Source organism: Lepisosteus oculatus, chromosome 15, assembly GCF_040954835.1.
Source record: "Lepisosteus oculatus isolate fLepOcu1 chromosome 15, fLepOcu1.hap2, whole genome shotgun sequence".
Lineage (NCBI taxonomy): Eukaryota > Metazoa > Chordata > Actinopteri > Semionotiformes > Lepisosteidae > Lepisosteus > Lepisosteus oculatus.
In genome coordinates, this window is record NC_090710.1 from 21,798,274 (window position 1) to 21,816,341 (window position 18,068).

An 18,068-nucleotide genomic window follows, 5' to 3' on the forward strand; every position below is an offset into this window, starting at 1 on the left:
CCGTAACTAATCCACAGCGTCATTAATCTGTAGAAAAATGAGACAGGGAAGATGTTGTGCAGCGTGCTCTGCAGACCGTCGATAGCTTTCGCCGGGGGAGAAGACACTCGAGCCCGCGGCGGGGCTCGGAAGGGGTTAAGGGCTGCCTGGGATTAACGCGGAGAAGTGATATTTTCCAGCGTGTGTGCTAAGCGCTTGCTCCGTGCCTGTCGGGGACGCTAACATGTCACACTGGGCCTGGCGGAGAATTAATGAAGTGCGAGGGGGCAGAGCGAGTGCAGCCAGCCGCTCCACGGTGAAGGAGGAAGTGGGTGCCACCAACGACAATCTGAGTCACAAAGAAAGAGGAAGAGCAGATTTAAGGAGAGAGGGGAAAGCGGACGGACGGGGTGTGTGGTGGTGGTGGGGGGGGGGTGAGGGGAGCTTGCTAGCAAACGAGGGAGAGAGAAAAGCAAAGCCGCTTACCTCGTAACCCAGACGGGCAGCTCTTTGTAGCAGCGTCTCGCCGGCATTCTTATTCACAATCAGCCTTCGCGCTTCAGGTGGCATGGGCCGGCTCGTGGGGGTCTCCGCAGGGGGGTTCCCGACGGGCGGCGGCAGCAGCAGCAGCAGCGAGGTGGGGGTCTGGGGCGCAGCTGGGGAGCCCGCGGGGTTGCAGCTTTTGACGGGAGAGGACTCGTAGTCCGAGACGGACGCCGACCTCTTCCTGGTGGACCTCTTCAGGCTGACCTGTTCGTGGAAAGGGAACGCGGACTTAAAACTTCCACCCGCTGTTTCGGGCCAAAGAAGTCGGACGTTTTTGTGTGCAGCCGTCGAATCTGTCACTCTGAATATCGCAAAGTGACAAGTCATCATAATGAATTTATTTGACGCAAGAGAACACCTCTTATTTCAAGTAAAAGACGCTTAAATAAAGTAAAAGTAAAACCTAAAATCATTTTTTCTACTCAACTGGAAGCTACAATAAAAATAAAAACAACCAATTGAGCACAGCCCATTCCTGGCACTCTGTGAGGCTGGGGTTATCATCTCTGCTGGTCTAAAGATGAAAGTGAAGATGTGCTAATTATTCACAGCCACAAGTTCAGAAAGCTACCCTGTGCTGGAAGCCCATAGGCACAGCATACGTAATTAAATGTCACTGCTCTTCACCAAGAGGAGAAGCATAAAAATATGAGCCACTCCGCACACTTACTTAGATCTATGCAGTTCTGGTGCTGCAGCGCTATGGTGTTCAGCTAAGCCATGCAGATGTGTCCCAGCAGGGCTACAGCACGAGGCAGTCCTCTGTAAATGCTCTGGCCTAATGAATATAGATCCGTGGGACCATAAAGAGGCGTTTTAATAACCTTTCAGACAGACGAGCGTGTTTTGATTGTTACAGCTGTAGGAGAGGCTATACACAAGGGGAAAATCGTCTTCCCATTTATTTTGTTTTTCAGGTTCAGTTCAGATATTAAATCCAGGAATGTTCCTATTACTGCAGGAGAAGAGGCGTCTTTCAGCGATACTGCTGATGTCCAGAGAAGTTCAACGGGAAACATGCTCGGCGAGAGAAAGCTCTCCGAAGAGGAACGGGTCTGCAGCGCTGGCTGCTGGGTCAGGACAGCTGTCTGCCCTCCCCTGTGGAATAACGTGGCAAACCAGCTGTCAGCACTGCGAGGCCAGGTCAGCCTGGCTGGGGTGACTCAGAGCCGCTTCGAAAAACAGAACAGTTCTCAAGGCGCTTCCTCCCTCTGTCTACCGAGAAACCCCATGTCATCGCCCGAGCAAAAAAAAAATCCCAGTACAGTACAGGAAGTCCCTGACTTACAAACGGGATGTGTTCCAAAAACTCGTTTTCAAGACGGGTGTTTTGAACTCGGAATGCAGTTTCCCATAGAAACACTGTTACAAATGGTGGTCAGGTTCCCAGGCCAGCCTACAAAAGCCCGTTTAACCCATAACGGCGTTGGAAACCTGATTTGAACCGCAGGTGTGCTCCGTTGAAAACGCTGGACATCGGGAGCTCTCCTTAATGCGGGACGTCTAATTTCACTTTGAAAACGCATGGCTTTCCTTTTCCGTGGATGCAGGTGTTCAACTAGCACTGCTCTCGCACTTAACGTTCACGATTGAGGTCTTTTTCAAAATCTTTTTGGATCACAAACGGGAGGCGCGCGCTGCTTTCACTCGGAAGGCAGCGAACAAGCAACTCATTAGCACGAGGTTCGCCACTCCGCTGCCAGCAGCTCCCGAGAGCGACCACATGCTCGCAAGCGCTGGCTGGCGCCCGAGCGATTACAAATCGTTGCTTACGGAGCTCCGATCACTCGCGTGGCTTGTTCGGAACTCGGGGAGCACATCTTCCCTCATCCCCCCCCATTCCTTGTGTGCTCCATGTTTTTATTAGCATGGAGAAAAGGGGGAAAAGCCGTGCCGATTAAGGTACTGCTTTCCAGATGACTTTCGAGTGCAATTCCAGATGTGGCTCTCCAGACAGCGGTGCTGTGGGTTTGCGCCACTGCTTGGAATCTTTTAGGAGTTTAAGTGAGACTTAAACGCTGCACGTCCGTTCCAAGTAACCTCCAGCTTCCCGGAACCTGCTGCCTGCCCGGTTTTTGAAGCACAGAACATGCTGCCTGCAACATTAAAAAGAATGGAAAAAAAAACCCCTTCCGACTGCCTACCTTCTGTTCCACTGGGCTTTCCAGATCGGCGCTTTCCTCTGCCGTCTGGGATGCCCTTCTCCTGTCCCTCAGGCTGATGTGCTTGGTCTTGCACTGCCTCTTGCCCTTGGGCTTCTCCAGGTCCGAGTGCCTCCGCAGCCAGGGGGTCGTCTCGGCGTCCTTCCCGGAGCCGGGAGACGGCGGTCCCAGCCCGCTGGCCTTCCGATGTTCCTTGAGTCGCTGCCTCTTGTCCGAGAGTCGGGTCGCCGCCGCCAGGGGGGGCTTTCTGGAGACCGCCGCGTCCGGGGGGGGCGAGTCCAGGCAGTCCGTGTGCGGGGAGGTCACAGGAGGAACAGGCAGACCTTTGCATAAAAACACAGCAGAGTGGCGCGTTAACACCTAGCCCTCGCGACTCGGCGCTTTAATGGAGATGGTAAGCCTTCCTGCAGCTCTCTAGATCCAGGGCTGCACTCGTCACCCCAGCAGCACAGCCCAACAGGACCTGGAGCCCCGTCATCACACGTATCCCACCGAGACCACTCAGGCAGCAAGAACCAAGCCCCAGCGTGGAAGAGCAGCACGCACCCGGTCCAAGTCTCATTCTGAGCTGAAGCACGTGACTGCCGACCGGGACACGGGACAGCTCTTGATGTTCATATCGGCTATGAAGGTTTTTGTTGTGCACGTAAATGTGGTTTCGCAGATTAAAAAAAAAAAACAAAACAGGCGTGATGTTCTCGGAGCCGGAGCAGAACTGAATTCCTCCGCTTCTCCGACAAAGACAGAACGATAAGAAAGCAAAATAAGACGCTGCACAGCCGCGGCCGGGAGAATGCTGGGACCTCACTGGGCTAGTCTTGACTATTTCAGACCCACACTGCCTCAAACGGAACGCGCCATTAACCGTGAAGGAATGACACGAAAGGGTTAACCGAGCTTCCGTCGGCTATGGTAATCCAGCTCCCTGAAACGTTTAAGGCAGGCCTTTCATGAAACGCAGTCTCGAGTTTTTCACCCCCTCTAGCTGCTAAATAATTTATTGGGATGTGCTTAGAAGCAAGTGTGCTTCCAAGAGAAGGAAGGCTGACAGCAGGGACAGCAAGTGGGGTTCACTGGAGATGCGAAGGTGCCTTTTACACTTGTTTGCTCACACAGACATGCACAGAGCCCCGCGAATGCAATTCCGCATTTTCAAACCAAAGGAAAGACACACAGACGTACACAAGAAGCAGCAATAACCAGCCCCACAACCCACTCTGACTCCACCACCCAGGCAACAAGAGACAGATCACAGAAGTGGACAACACTGCTTTTTTTCCTGAAAAAGCAAGGCACAGTTCAGTACGAATGTACTTGCTTTTCATGTGCCTTTCTACAGTGCAGCCCCGGTCTGTGGAAACCTGCCTTTGGTATGGGGCTTGTACACGAGGTGTCCAAGACTCCCAATATAGAAAGGGAAAAACTCCCTAGGGTGCAGTATACATCGCAGTATAAGCTTGAGTAAAATGCATCCTTTCTTGAATAAGGCTAATTAATGCCCTACCCCATATGCCTCCAGGGAAAGTAGTTAAAGGATCATTTTCTTCCGCTTTCACATGCAGAATGGTCACAAGCTGTTCGCTGTATCCATACTGTATCTTAAACGACCCACATACCAGTACCAGAGACTGAGGCAGTGTCTGAGGGTTAGGGTGTGACTGAAAGTGGATTAAAGACTGTGAGATACCGTCTTGGGGTCAAGTGTTTGCCACACTGCGATGTTGAGAATCACACTGCATTAAAAGCGCGGTTTAGCATTTGTACACAATCCAGGGGAAAAATAAAATTAAGATTGAGCTAGAAGGCAAGCTCGTCTCACCACTGGGGCACGGCTGGGCAGGAGGTGAAAGAACTGGGAACAAAGCGCGTCTTTTCACTACTAAAGTCCTAAGTATCTGCGTACTGAGCTACATTTCCTTTCCACCCATTGAAATCATTAATGCACTTACAGCCATATTTTAGCGGCAACATCTGGTGAAAATTACCTTCCCATTAGCGTGCAACACAGAATAAATCTGATTTATCGCTCCAAAGTACCGGCATATGTAACTACGAATGCACTTCAACATTAGGAGGCAGGAGACTTCGTAGGTTACTTTTTGGGCGATTAATCTCCCCCCCCATCGAGGATTGAAAAAAAAAAAACCTTCAAAAGCCAGGCCTGTTCCACGTAATCCCTCTGGCCCTGCAGAGAGAAATGCCAAGAAGCCACAGAGATACCTGGAAGGCATCCTGTTGATGCTTCTCAGACATCAGCTATTTGTACGCGTCTCAGATCTCACGCCTCATTATTCTGTGGCATGTGTTGTCTGAGCTGTGCCCCTGATAAGACAGAAGGGTGTGACTAGTCTGCCCGGCAGTCAGTCCTCCAGCTACCAGCGCGTCTCGGCAAAAGCACAGAGATGAGGAAGCTTTTTTCCTCGCGTACAAACGAGGGAGGAACTCTAGGACGGGCAAGAGGAGAAAAGCAAGGAGAAGCCAGCTCCATTTCGCAACTGACACCATCCAGGCCGTTATGCGTCTAGGACCCCTGTCTGATTCGGGTTTTCTTCCTAGGGTTCAGCACCATAATCCGCATTTGGGGATATCTCCTAAAATACCCACCTCTGGTGGTGCGGCAAAGGTAAAGGAACTCCGTTGCTTTTTCCGACTGCTGCAGGACGTAGCTCTGGCAGCGCTTTGCTCACTAGAGAAAGAGCGAATCGAACCCCCCCCCACCCCGAAGAGAAGGAAAAGATATTCAGTCGGGGGGAGTCTGCTCTCGGAAATCTGCCTATGCAAAGGAGGCGAGGCTACCCCTAACTGCGTGAAAAGGAAACGATTGGTCACACCACTTCCCCTTTCGGGTGGAAAACACCTAACACGGTCTCCCGCTTCTTGTGGACGGCCTTGTTCCCCATTCAGAGAAAGCAGCCCGGCAGAAACTGTACTCGAGAGAAGAAAAAAAAAAACTTAAGGCTCTGCGGGAGACCACACCATCGTCCTCTCTGTAGGGAGGGAGAGGTCGGCCCTTTCGCGTGTGGATAACGAGAAGGTAGGAGTACGCCCGCACACAAGCCGATGAGGAAAGCGCTTAAAAGTAAACACCTCCCAGCTTCACCGCCGGGCTCTATCATCATTAACGAAGAGACCTTTCCAGGCGTCCCCCCTCCACTCACATTAAAAATCTGCATCGCTCTGCATGCACATAAATCAAGCTTCGGACAAAAAAAAACAAAGGAAGAAGGGAAAAAAAAAAAAACGCGCCCAAACAACAGCGGCCTGGCCAGCGTACCTTGTTCAATGTCACTTTTACAGAGAGGCTCTTCAGACCAGCTTCTATTGACTTTGCCCTCTGACCTCTTCTTGGTGGGCTTTTCTTCCACCAAGCTGCCTTTGACCTTTCTGTCCCGTGCCGTGACCTCTGGCGGGCAGGGCTCGGCTGGGTCCTTCCTGCCGTGCGGCGGGGGCGGGGGCGGGGGCGGGGCGGCCGCGAGGACCGACCTCTGGGGCGAGACCTGCTGCTCCCAGAGCTGCCGGAGCTCCTGCAGGGGGCGCTGCTTGCGGAGCCGCAGGCCGGTCAGCTCGATACACACTTTGAGGTTTTTCACTTGCTTACAAGAGGAATCTTCCAAGAGGTGTTCAGAAGAAGGGTTGGTAATTTCCTTCTCGGGCCAGTCATCTAAAGAGACAACTTGGATTAATGGAGAACACACACCCTCCATGCCGAGACAGATCCTCAATACTCTAAACAGCAGCTCTCGCGTTTTTCCTCTGCCTGTGTACGGGGGTGGGGGGGAGTTTTTCCCTTCAGTATCTTTCAAAGCACCATGCAGACAGACATCTAACACAACGGAAAAGCTCTTTTTTTTTCTCTCTCTTTTGCAAGGCTGAGGGAAAGAAACACCGTCTCTTTAACCCTTAAGTGCCAGACGGGACCGTCTTCAAACGGGGGTCGGCTTCTCGGTTTCTGATCGCTGCGCGGCACGGAGATTTCTTTTTTTGGCCCTCTGAAGGCATCAAAGCCAAATAAACGGAGCACAGCTAATTATCTTGGCTCAGGCACATTTGCAGAGAAGAAACGGATTGATAAAAACCAGCCTGAGGGCACTGCTGGGGTTAAATTAATTGCAAACTAAACGTTTCTGGGTGGGGGGGGGGGGGGAGGAATTCCCCTATCACGGAAAATGAAAAGTGAAGCGCCACTGAAATTTCTTACAGGGGTTTCGTTACACAGAGTGCAAGAAGTGAGGCAGCTTGCGCTCTGACAGGGCAGACGACGCAGCACGACACAAAAAACCCCACTACAGGTGCATGCATGCATTTCAAGGGAGGGGGCTAGAATGAAACATGGCTATCAAAAGGTATTAAACTGTGAAGCGATATATTTAAGCACAACCAGAACCCTTCCACACATCAGGGTCTGGTGTAACAAACCTCTATGACAAGAGGGATATTGTCACGTTAATGGGACGGACTCCACGACAATCCCTGCCCCTGACTTGCCGAACACTTCTGCGACGTCATGGTGATAAAACACGCCCACACAAAGGCCAGCTGGCTTTGTCCCGAGTCCCGAGTCTAGAGGAGTGTCTGTTCCGACTCGCCTGGCAGAGCAGGCTGGCAGCTTCCTAAAATCCCGCGACCCACTGCGCCTGGCGTGTGCGCCGAGAGCTGATCTGTGACTTTTATTTCTCTCTCTCTCTCTCCCCCCCTCCTTTGGAAACGGAACGGTGCAAAAAAAAAAAGTCAAAGCAGAAGCCGAGGGGCAAAAAAAAAAAAACCCAAAACATGAGACACAAACAAAAACTGAAAAGAAGAAGCTGGATTCGTGTAACAAAGCAGCGCAGGATAGAGGGCAGCGCCCTTCCTCAGAAGAAGGAAGACGCCCTGCGAGTTGTGTTCTTTTGGGGGCGGTGGGGGTTTGTTACCGGCCCGCCAGCGCGGCGGAGGTCCGGACAATGAGGGCGTGAGGCAGGGGGCGGACTGCGGAGGACAACGGGGGCTCTTACCTGCCAGCATCCTCTTTCTCTTCCCCCTGGCGGCGGCGGTGGTGCGATCCTCCTCCTCCTCTTCCTCCTCCTCCTCCTCCTCCGCTGCGCTCTCGCCCGAAACCCCCTCCCTGCTGTGCTTGCGTTTCCTGGCGGGCGCAGGTGGGGCGGCCGGGCGGATGTGCTCCCCCGCCCGTCTCTCCTGCCCGTCAGCCGAGCGCGAGCAGGGGAACTGCTCCTCACAGGGCGGGGCGGCACCCCTCTTCTCTCCCTGCGGCCCCCCATCCTCCTCCCCCCTCTCCGCGCCGGAGCCCTGGAGGACAGCGCTCTTGTGGTTCCCAGACACAGGCGGGACACCTAGACAGGCCCGGGAAAGAGGGGGAAAAAAGAGAAAGAAGTAAACCTCCTGCTTCCAGTTTTTCACCTCCGGCGACGCTCGGCTTTACTTCGCTAAGAAAAAAAGAGTCATAAATCGCCTGGAGTTAAGAAATGCAGAACTGGTTTAACAGGCCGTAACAAACAGAATCCCCAAGTCCCTTCGCCTGCAACGTGAGGTTTCGCACTCAGACCAGAAACTGGCCGGGTCCTTGAGGAGCAGAGCAAAATCAATTCAGACGGACCCGCAGACAGACCCACGCGATTTGGCTAGCCTGTCCCAGGGCCACACCGACTGCAACGTGAACGTCTGTCTGAAGGCCCGAGGCTTCCGCACGATACTTGGTTCTGAAAGTGCGTGGTTTTTAACGAGTCCTGCGCATCGCGTGCCGCGTCCGGAACGGCCGAGCAACTTTGTCGCGCGTTAAGAAGCTCACTGATCCGGCACGGCCCCTTCTGAGGAAAGACGGCTTTGCTTTGGCGTCTGCAGAACACGGGCTTCGAAACTACAGGCTGCCGTTCGCGGCTGAACCCGAAGAAATGAACGGCAGGCAAGACGGGGGGCAGGCTGACACCTGGGGAGAGGAAGCCGAGACCTTTGCTACAGGATGTGAGGTCATTTCCTGCGCAGGTCAGGCCTCAACCAATGAGGATGTAAGGTTGTCAGGCGTGCTCCTTTCTTAGGTAATCTTTTCCTAGCTGTCTTTATTAGCCTTTCAAGATGGGCCTTAAGGTCCAACAAAGGTCCAAAAAACAGTTCAGTCCGAACAGTGGTCGGTTCTGGTTTTCTCAGTAGTTGGTTTTTGTGTGCCGAAGCACAAGCCACCAGCTCTGCCCTTTAATCCTTCCCTCCAGGCTGTTGTGGGAGGCACCACGCTGAAGGGGTGACCCCTGGCGGTTGACAGTGGCGCACTGTGATATTTGCCTCAAAAAGAACGTGCTCCCTTCTTTGCCCTGGGCGGCCATGTGAGCTTCGCAGATGTGATGCAGCCCCACTGCCAGTGGTTTAAATCACTTGATCTGCGAACAACAATCATATGACTCATGACACATGCATCCCATAATTTATCCCCATGTTTGTGCTATGGCAACTCTCCACAGAAGGATCGCCATGGCAACCCTGTCCACTTCACCCATAGCAACCGAGCCGGCGTCACCATTCACTTAAAATGTCCAATGATTGCCAGACATGGAAGAAGAATAACAAGGTCACCAAGGGGTCAAACTTGCTTTGCATTCGTTGTCAAACTCCCCCCCCTCAGCTACAAAGTTTTGCTGCACACAATCCACACACTGCCTGGACAGGAACAATGAAACATGTTCTTCTTTAGAGTATATTCACCAAAGCGCACAGCTTTAACACGACTAGTGAGATTTCACTTTAAATTTCCGCTACTTTCCAAAAAGTGAAACTTATTAAATTTATGTAACTCAAACAAAAGGTCCCTATGGAAGCAAAAAGACATCTAAAGGCTTCTATAAATGTTTTACACCTGTTTTTTTTTGTCTTATTTTCTACATCATCTGAGTACTGCGGGAATTTCTAAACCAGCTCCTATTGTAGTCTCTGCCCTTGCTAGGTATCTTGTAAATCTGCACCTCTCGACGTTGCAATTCAACAGACCATTCAAATAATACATCATGTATTCAAATAGATTATATTCAAAACATAGACAGTAGGAGGAGGTTTCAACAGCTTGGTTTTTGTTTTTTTGCTTACGTCTTAACTACGTGACGAATTTAGATAGCTTTTTGCAAGGGAAAAAAAAGTCACGGCTGATAATACGCTGATAAACTTGGGTAGACCCAGAACTTGTGTCAAGTCTGTAGGTGACTAACGCGATAACGGACACCGATACAAGGGAAAACAAAACGCCAGCCACCAACACACACGAGAAGGGGGCGAGGAGCATATTGGAGACAAACGCGATCCGAATTCATTTCATATACTAGCCCACACCCTGGTCTCGCCCATCCTACAACAACAAGCAAAGGCTTTCAGCGACTGAACTCGGGGTTACGGCTTCTCAACAATGACGGCCTCTGTGTGGGCACCATCTACCGCGGACCTCCTCCCAGTTCGAGACCGCTCTCCCCGAGCAGCTGCGCCGCAGGTCCACCCGGACACCAGGCCGGCCCCGCCGCCGCTCACAGCTCGCAGAGCGGCCGAGAGCCTGGCCTTTCAGCCGGGGCGCTCCACCGTGACTGGGGGGAGAGGGCTAGGACAATTTCTCGGCATGCCAGCCCTCACGTTGCCCAAGCTTGGACACAACAGGCAGTCTTTTATGTGCTATTAAAAGGCGCTTTTACCACACACAAAAAAAAAATAATCAAGAGTTTAATCAGCCTGCGCTGTTTTCACGCTATGATGAACCGCCTGGAGAAGCACGCCTGCGTGTTTCAAAGCGCAAAAAAAAAAACTGAAAGAAGTGAGCTCTCCCCCTCTCTTTCTTCTTCAGTTTTTTTTTTTGCAGAAGGCACGAGTGGAAATGTTTGCCAACACCTTCTCTCTTCTGGTCCACTAAGCAGATGATAGACCGAGCGCTTGACGCGCGGAGGGGGGGGGGAGGCGGGGGGCGGGGTCGCGGCTTCGCCTGGCGGCCGGAAGCGCTGCGCTGTGTCACTTACCGTCCCGCGCGGGCTCCTCGCGGAGGACAGCGCAGCCGTGCTGGGCGGCCTGCTCTCTGGCCTCCCCGGCGCTCTCGCCGGGCTGGCCGTCTGCCAGGTCTTTTCCCGTCGCACCGCTCCCCTCCTTCTCCTTCAGTTCCAGCTCAGAGAAGCGCATCATTGCACGCTACAAGCATACATAAAACGGCCGTGAAAAAAAAACACTACACGCCGAGCTCTTAGGCAAGCTGGCTGTTCTTTCCTGGCTAAGCCTCTCCATAGTACTTTAGTTTTACATCGCAAAATCTCTAAAGGCAAATGAAAAGAAGCAGCATTTCACATGACAGCAACAGTTACACCAAGAAAAAAAAACCTTTTCACTTTCATTCCATGCTCTCTCGGTTCTAGCTCAGCTCTTCTTTTTTCCCCCGGAAATATACAATTTCTTAAATATGGCTAGCCTCTTTTATAGAAGTAAAAACAAAAAAGCAAAACTCCCTCCTGAGACTGACTTCAATCAACTGCATTAACCCTCTGCGAAACCATAATAAACCAGCAGCATTTTAATATTTAAATTTGTAATAAGAAATTTAAAGAACTGACCTCACAGTTAGCAGCAGGTTGACTTAAATTACTGTCCTCTTGTGATAAGACTTCCATCTAAGTAATTAAAATGGGTGCTCAATAGATCTTTCAATCATTTCAATCATAATGACACATCTTTAACATACAACAGCATACACCTTAGCCCTATTAAGACAGAATATTTCAGACACACGCAATTAATGAGCCTAAAACAAAACTACACATTTCTTACATCTAGTATGACTACAGACAGTTAGGGTTCTGCTTTTAGGCACCCTGTATCTAAGAGGAGCCTGCATCAAGAAGCAGCTAGAATATGAAGCATCATTCGTGTTTTTTTTTGCTTTGTAAAAAGATAGAAGCCCATCTCTGGTAATAGATCCGTAGGGCGGCAGATGCATATTTTAAATACTAAAGAAAATAAATCTTTGATAGTTTTGTGCATAGGCTCTTCACATGCAAGCAAAAAAATACAAGACGTAGTATGAAACACTTCTGTGGTACATTTAAAAGTCTCTTCTACTGTATTTGAGCGTCTCGCGTCTGCCCAGGTAAACTACTAGAAAAGCACACCAACTGATGTTCAGACAGCTAGCATTTGCAGGCTGGCGAGCCCTTGCAGGGAATCTTGGGATTCGGACTGGATCGGGGGGAATGCGCCTACAGTTTGGACTACACGGTGCACAACGTAACAGGGCCACTGCCCAGACCTGGCCATCCCTAGTACAGGGTAGTCCGAAGTGGGCTTGCACAGGCTGATCTGGGGGGTGCCCTCTTGCCTGCCCCCCTCCAGGGGTATAAGCCCACAGGGCCAGGAGGGGCGCGCTGGGCGGCACGGAGACAGGCCCGGTGTTGCGTTAGCCCCTTTTGCCCCCCCTCCTGACTGACAGAACTCCCGCTTGGCGAAAGCTGCTCAACCGCAGCGCGCAGCAGCGGGGGAGGTGAGCTGATGCCAGCCAAGAGGATGTGAGGACTTGGCACGACTCCGCTTGCTGGCTGATCTGCAGGCACCACCAGCTACCTGCTCAGGGTCAGACTGCAGGAGCTGCTTTCTTCCCCCCCCCTTCAAGATCGGGCTTTTCTGAACATCACTTGGGTAGAATGGTAATGCCAGACACAGGCTTTTACTCATCATGCGTTCAGCACACAGAGAGGAAGAAAAGCCAAGTCACCTCTTCTGGGATAGGCTCTATAAGCCTGACCCCCCTCCCCAACCAACTACAATTTTTTCTCAGTTTCTTAAAATATAATACAATTATTTTTGGGTTAATTAATTGAGGGGTCCAGGGCAGAATAAAGGGCTTCAGGAACAGGAGTCAATGTCTCAGCTAGAAGACAGAACTAAGAATAGAATGTCTTTTTTCCCCAGAGCCGTGAGGGATATTGAAGCCATGTGATTATGGCATTACCAAGACAGGACCTCGGGTGTCAAGACAGACACTTGGTCCACAAAGCATTTTGCGACTGTATTGCACAAAGCATTCCAGTGAGTAAACAGTGCAGAGCCCTGCTCCTCCTTCCCCCTCTCCCCTGCCAAGGCCCGCTGCTCACCTGCAGGGCGCGCTGCTCCCGGCTCAGCTTGCTGGAGTCCGCGTACAGCTCGGTGGTGACGCACTTGAACCGGTCGCCCACGTAGCCGGACGAGTTGGCGATCCTTTTGGCCAGGTTGGACTTCTTGGGCCTGGAGGAGCTGTGGCTGTCCTCCTCCCCCTCCTCCTCCTCCTCTTGGGTCTCCACGTCCTCGTCCTTCCCCGCCTCCAGGGGCCGGGGGGCCCCGGGGCCCTGCCTCTCGCCTTTGAGCCCGGCCTCCTCCCCGGCCCTGTCCCCCGAGGTCCTGGCGCAGCGCAGCGTCTGCTGCTCCAGCAGTTCAGGGAGCGGGCAGGGCTGAGCGGGACTCCTCCGAGCCGGATCCTGCCTGGCAGGGAGGAATTCCCCACAGGGGCCATGATCCTGGAGCTTAGGAGGGCTACAGATCTCTGGCTGTCTCTCAGAATCGGCTGGCCTCGGAGCAAAAGTCTGATTTGAAAGAAGGAGCTGCTTCAGCTCGGGTTCTTTCCCTTCCCCGCTGCCCATCCTGCTGCCCTCACAGTCACCGCCGCCAAGGTGCCTCGGGGCGTCTCCTTTCCTGGAGATGGGGAAACAGTGTTTCGTGGTCAGGGAGCCTCCATCCGCGTCGTCCTGGAGCAAGTCAATGCAGACGATCTTCTCCTTGTCCATCGCCGGCGGCTTGCTCGGTGGTTTCGAACCCTGGCTAAGCCCCCTTTCGGCTTCCTTCTCTGGCTTGCAAACGGGATCGGCAGCTTCCATCGCGGGGCGGCTTTTGGGAACGGGCTCCTCGTTATGCCTGGGGCGATCCTGGGACCGGGACCTCCGCTCAAGCCTCTCGCTGGGTTTTGGGTCTAGAGTCAGGGGTGTCATCAGAGGATGGACCATCTCCTGAGAGTCATGGTAAGTGAGGAATTCCCGATGGCTGGATGACAGGCCGTAAGGGAGTCCGTGCTTCGGGGCCAAGTGGGCCGGGTAGAGGCTGCCACTGCCCAGCAGTACTGGATGTGGGTAAACGGGGCCTTTCGCTGCCAGAGGTAAGTGAGGAAGGGGCAGGCCCTCCGAGTACGACATATACCTGTTGGCATAAGCTAAGCTTGGAGGGAGGAAGGCCTCATTCTGTGGTAAATACAGGGGGGTTGTGGCGGGCCCATTGTCAAGATGCTGCTGCTGTGGTTTATGGGTAATGTCCTGGGTCTCCACTCTCTTGGGTGGCTTTGAGGCTTTTTGCCCAGAAGATGACTGGCTGCCAGCGTGGCTGGCTGGAGTAACTTTTTCTGGAAGGTTGGGATTTGCCTTGGGCCATTCACCGTTGACATTGGGAGAGGGGGAGGCAGAAGCTGGGCGACCCAAACCAGGTACCAAGGTGGGGGCAGGATTAGCAGCGGGGCTGTTGTTGGACTCCCCAATTCTGGGGCAGGAGGAACTACGCTGCTGGTGCATCACACGTTCCAGAGTCTTGTTCTTGATCACGGGGGGGGCGATGTTTTGGCTGGACTCAGGGGTAAGAGGGGTGTGGCCTGGCACAACCCAGGAGGAGTGTAAATTGCTGATTATTTCGGGCCTGTCGGGAGGTTTGGAAGAAGTGCCCACTGCAGAGAAGGACGGGGAGTCTTTGAGAAGATCCCGGCTGGGCAGCCCATACCGAGCTGTCGGGGACTGCCCCAGTTTGGCCATGCCTTCCAGTTTGGGGGAAAATCCATTGGGAGGGGCTCCAAAGCTTGCTATTTTGGCAGACAAATCCAAAGGCTTATCTGCCGGATCTTTGGTAGGGGCCTGGCTCGGTTGCTTCTCCGAGACAGTCTTACAGGGGGACTTGCTAGCTTTCCTCTCCCCTCCTCCACTTCTGTGCTCAGCTGACCCCTCCCGGGCTTTCGGCTTCTGGCCGGCCGGACGAGCCGGAGAAGGGTGCTCCGGGGCCAAGCCAGCCATGAAGGGGAAAGGAAGAGACACCGACTGGGAGGAGGAGGAGGAGGAAGAGGAACAAGAGGAGGAGGAAGAGGAAGTGGGAGGGCCTCTGGGTAGTGGCTTCTGGAAGTCCGGCGGACTTTCCATATGGCTGTGCGGAGGCGGCGCAGAGGGCTGATGGAGGCGGGGGGCTGTGCGCGGCGACTGCATTAGAAGGACGGAAGCCGAGTCCACCGAGTGGCCGCTGCTGCCACTGTTACTGCTGCTGCTCGGCCCCTTGCTGGAGGGCGCGCGGCTCTGCTTGCTGCTGCTGTGCTGCCGATCGCTGTGGGACTGATGATGCGCCTGCTGCTGCTGCTGCTGCTGCTGGGGCTGCTGCTGGTGGAGCTGCTGCCCGAAAGCGGACGGCTCGTGGTGGATCCTGGGGCCGATGCTCTGCATGCTCTTCTCCTGGCAGTGGACCAGCGGAGAGAGACTGGGGGCAACGGTGGCGGTGGGGATCCTCATGGGAGGTGCCAGCGAAGCGGTGATGGGGGAAGGAGGGTAAGGGGGCAGGTACAGAAATCGCTCGCTGCCCCCAGCGCTGCCGCCACCAGCACACACCGATTGATAGGCCAACGGCTGGGGTAAGTAAGGGGAATGCTGGGACATAAAAGAGGCCTTGTACATGCTAAGGGCATACTTTGTGGAATCCAGGAAAGGGTAGACTCCTGCCTCTGGGTAAGGGCTGGGGACCCAGGGGAGTCGTAAGTAACTTGTGCTGCCATTCAGGCCCAGTTCAGATTGCTTATCGGCAGGCCCCACCCGGCGGTCCAACCCCAGGGCCTCTGCCCCACCCCCAGGAACCATCATTGGTTTCTGCAGCCCAGGGGGCGGGCTCTTGTATAAGGTGCCGTAGCCATTGGGGTGCTTCCTGTTCTCCAGTGTGACCTCAGCGGGTTTGTAGTGCAGCTCCGGAATGCGATCGCTGACGTAGCCCAGAGGCATGCTGGATCCCTCCCTGGCCTTGTCCGCTGACAGCGCTCGGATGCCAGGGTACACCATCCCGCCGTGCACCCGAAGGCTCTCGCGCATCAGCGCGTTCCGGTCCATGCTGAGGGCCGCCAGAGTGTTCATCCTGCAGGCGGCGCCCGCGTCCACCTGCGGCAGGGAGCAGAGCAACACGGGCGGTCAGACGCAGGGCGGCGGCAGAGCCGGAGAGGAGGCCAGCGCCAATTTAACAGGGTGTGTGCGCCTCCCACACGGTTCTACTGGGGGTTCATGACAGACCGTTTTTTTTTTTAAAGATGCTGCCAGCCAAGCAACACAGTTGAGCGAAGAATCGGAGGCGGCTGTTTAGACTGACAACAGGCGATAAGCCACGACACTGCTTTCATGTCAAACTGAGTGAATGACAGGAGCTGGGCGCACAGACCCAGTAAATGTGACCCCCAGACCTTGCAATCAGCCCTACGTCAGACAAAACAGAGTCTCTTAAAAGGACACAATCCAGTTTACAATGTCCAGGAAGTGAAACAGGGCATTGATTTTAGCAAAAAGGACCTGCTTTAAATACATCGGGGGCCCTCTCTTCCGACACAACGGTGTGGCTATCTAAAATATGCAGAAATTCACCAGTTAATAAGAAATGTTAATGTTTGGATGTTTCAGCGGTGTGTTTAATTCCTTTTTAAGAGTACTGCAAGTTCTTTATACATTCAAAATGCCCAAAGGCTATAATTCAACAAAGATCTATTACGTTGCTCTCTGCGCTGTCCTCTTTTTCTGCCGCATATAAAACAGAACTGCATGTACAGAAACAACAGATAAATCAATATATACACATATTTTAGAAGCTTATTTTCCAGGACCACCTAGTCCACACAAGCAAAAGAAAATGGTTGTGAGAAGAAAGTGTTGCTTATGCTGAAGATAGTTTTGCTCTTTGCCAGAAGCTACTCAATAGTCATCCACAAAAGCTCTCTTTCCACGGAGGAAAAAAAAAAGAGAATAAAATTAAAGTTCTTACCATGCTGGGTGTAATGTGATTCTCTTCTCTTAATTCCAACCTATTTTTCTGGGGTTCCCCATCAGCTACAGGGACTTTCCTGCAAACAGTAAAATCTGCGTTAAGAGGCGAGAATCATAAGGCTGAATCTGTGGCTCTTGTCGTGCAAAACACCGCTAGGAAGATTAAAAATGTCCTGATGGCCCGTTGCGTTTCATAATCAAATCCACACATCCACATTACTTCTAGTAACAGAATTTAATCAAAATTATTATTCTAATATTGTTTTAATTATGTTCATTAACACTACCTCAAGGCCAGAGACGGAATTGTCATGCCTGTTCAAATGGACGTCTGAATATCTTATTTAGTATCAATAAATCATGTTGCCATTGAAAGCACACAAGTGGGTGCAATACGTAATGTAACATAATGCATCAGAACATCCAGTACCGTCTGGTCAGGTGCAGACGCACCTTTCAGAGCTTCTGCTTCACAGATACCATTTTCCAAACTGAAGGCCTGCTTCTGACCACCAAACCAAAAAGTCCCAAAGAAAAAGGGCCTGACAGGCCAGTTTGCGCAGGATCGAGTGTGTGCGTGCACTATACACTGCCCCATTCAAATGTTCATTTACATCAGCTTTCACACGAAAAGAAAATCGGAAGGACTCGCTGCTTGGAGTTCTCCGACTACTCTGCGATCTTGCTGCGGTCTCCAACGTGTTTGCTCCAAGCAGAGATGAAAGAGCTCTGCCCCCAACGTCCTCTACCCCTTGAAAGCACTAAAAAAAAAAAACCCTTGTAATTTCATACAAGGAACGGCTCGCATCAATCTGCCCAGGCACCGTACGCGCAGAAACACCGAGCGCCTGTGCACTGCGACGTGCTCGCTGCTACATAACGCGATCACTCCATTTTCCCCGACTGGTTGCAGCACTCCAGTGCGGGAACATCACATCTGCGCCTCTCCAGGGCCGTGCACTGGGACTTGTTATCACAGAATGAATGCACTGATAAGAAATACCTCGGCGGCAGATCTCATAATCCTGGGGCTAAAATGGCTGTCATCTGCCAGAAGGAAATTTTCATCATTACACACAAGAGCCAGATGCAATCACCTAGCGCTGCCTTTCAGCCCACGGCTGGGAAATGACATAATAGGAGCCGTCGTTAGGCTGCTATATGATGCTTCTCTTATTGATGTGTTTACGGGCCCAGGATTTCAATAATGCAGACCCAGCCTTATCTTTAGATAGCAGTGCTGCCACTGCAGGACGGGTGGACAGGAAGCAGACCGTGGCTTCCACACCACCAAACCAGAGAGGGGCTCCACCCCCTCTCACAAATAAGGTCAGCAGGGCCCGGCTACCGTCGGGCTCTCTGGCATCAAACCCCCACTGAA

General features: G+C 52.6%; 1 protein-coding gene across 5 annotated transcripts in view; it reads right to left on the minus strand.

The window, feature by feature from the left end:
* Positions 1-18,068, minus strand: part of bcor (BCL6 corepressor) — a 61,360-nt gene that overhangs the window by 18,280 nt on the left and 25,012 nt on the right. For 2 of the 5 annotated variants that reach the window (XM_015364239.2, XM_015364240.2), the window contains exons 3-10: positions 16,686-16,764; positions 12,776-15,817; positions 11,243-11,299; positions 10,661-10,826; positions 7,679-8,014; positions 5,962-6,348; positions 2,670-3,010; positions 466-729 (exon numbers count right to left, since the gene is read on the minus strand). In XM_015364239.2, the coding sequence (XP_015219725.2) occupies positions 466-729; positions 2,670-3,010; positions 5,962-6,348; positions 7,679-8,014; positions 10,661-10,826; positions 11,243-11,299; positions 12,776-15,817; positions 16,686-16,764 (4,672 nt within the window). The remainder of the gene's footprint in view (positions 1-465; positions 730-2,669; positions 3,011-5,961; positions 6,349-7,678; positions 8,015-10,660; positions 10,827-11,242; positions 11,300-12,775; positions 15,818-16,685; positions 16,765-18,068) is intronic. The other 3 variants (XM_069179202.1, XM_015364243.2, XM_015364244.2) reach the window with 3 other exon arrangements.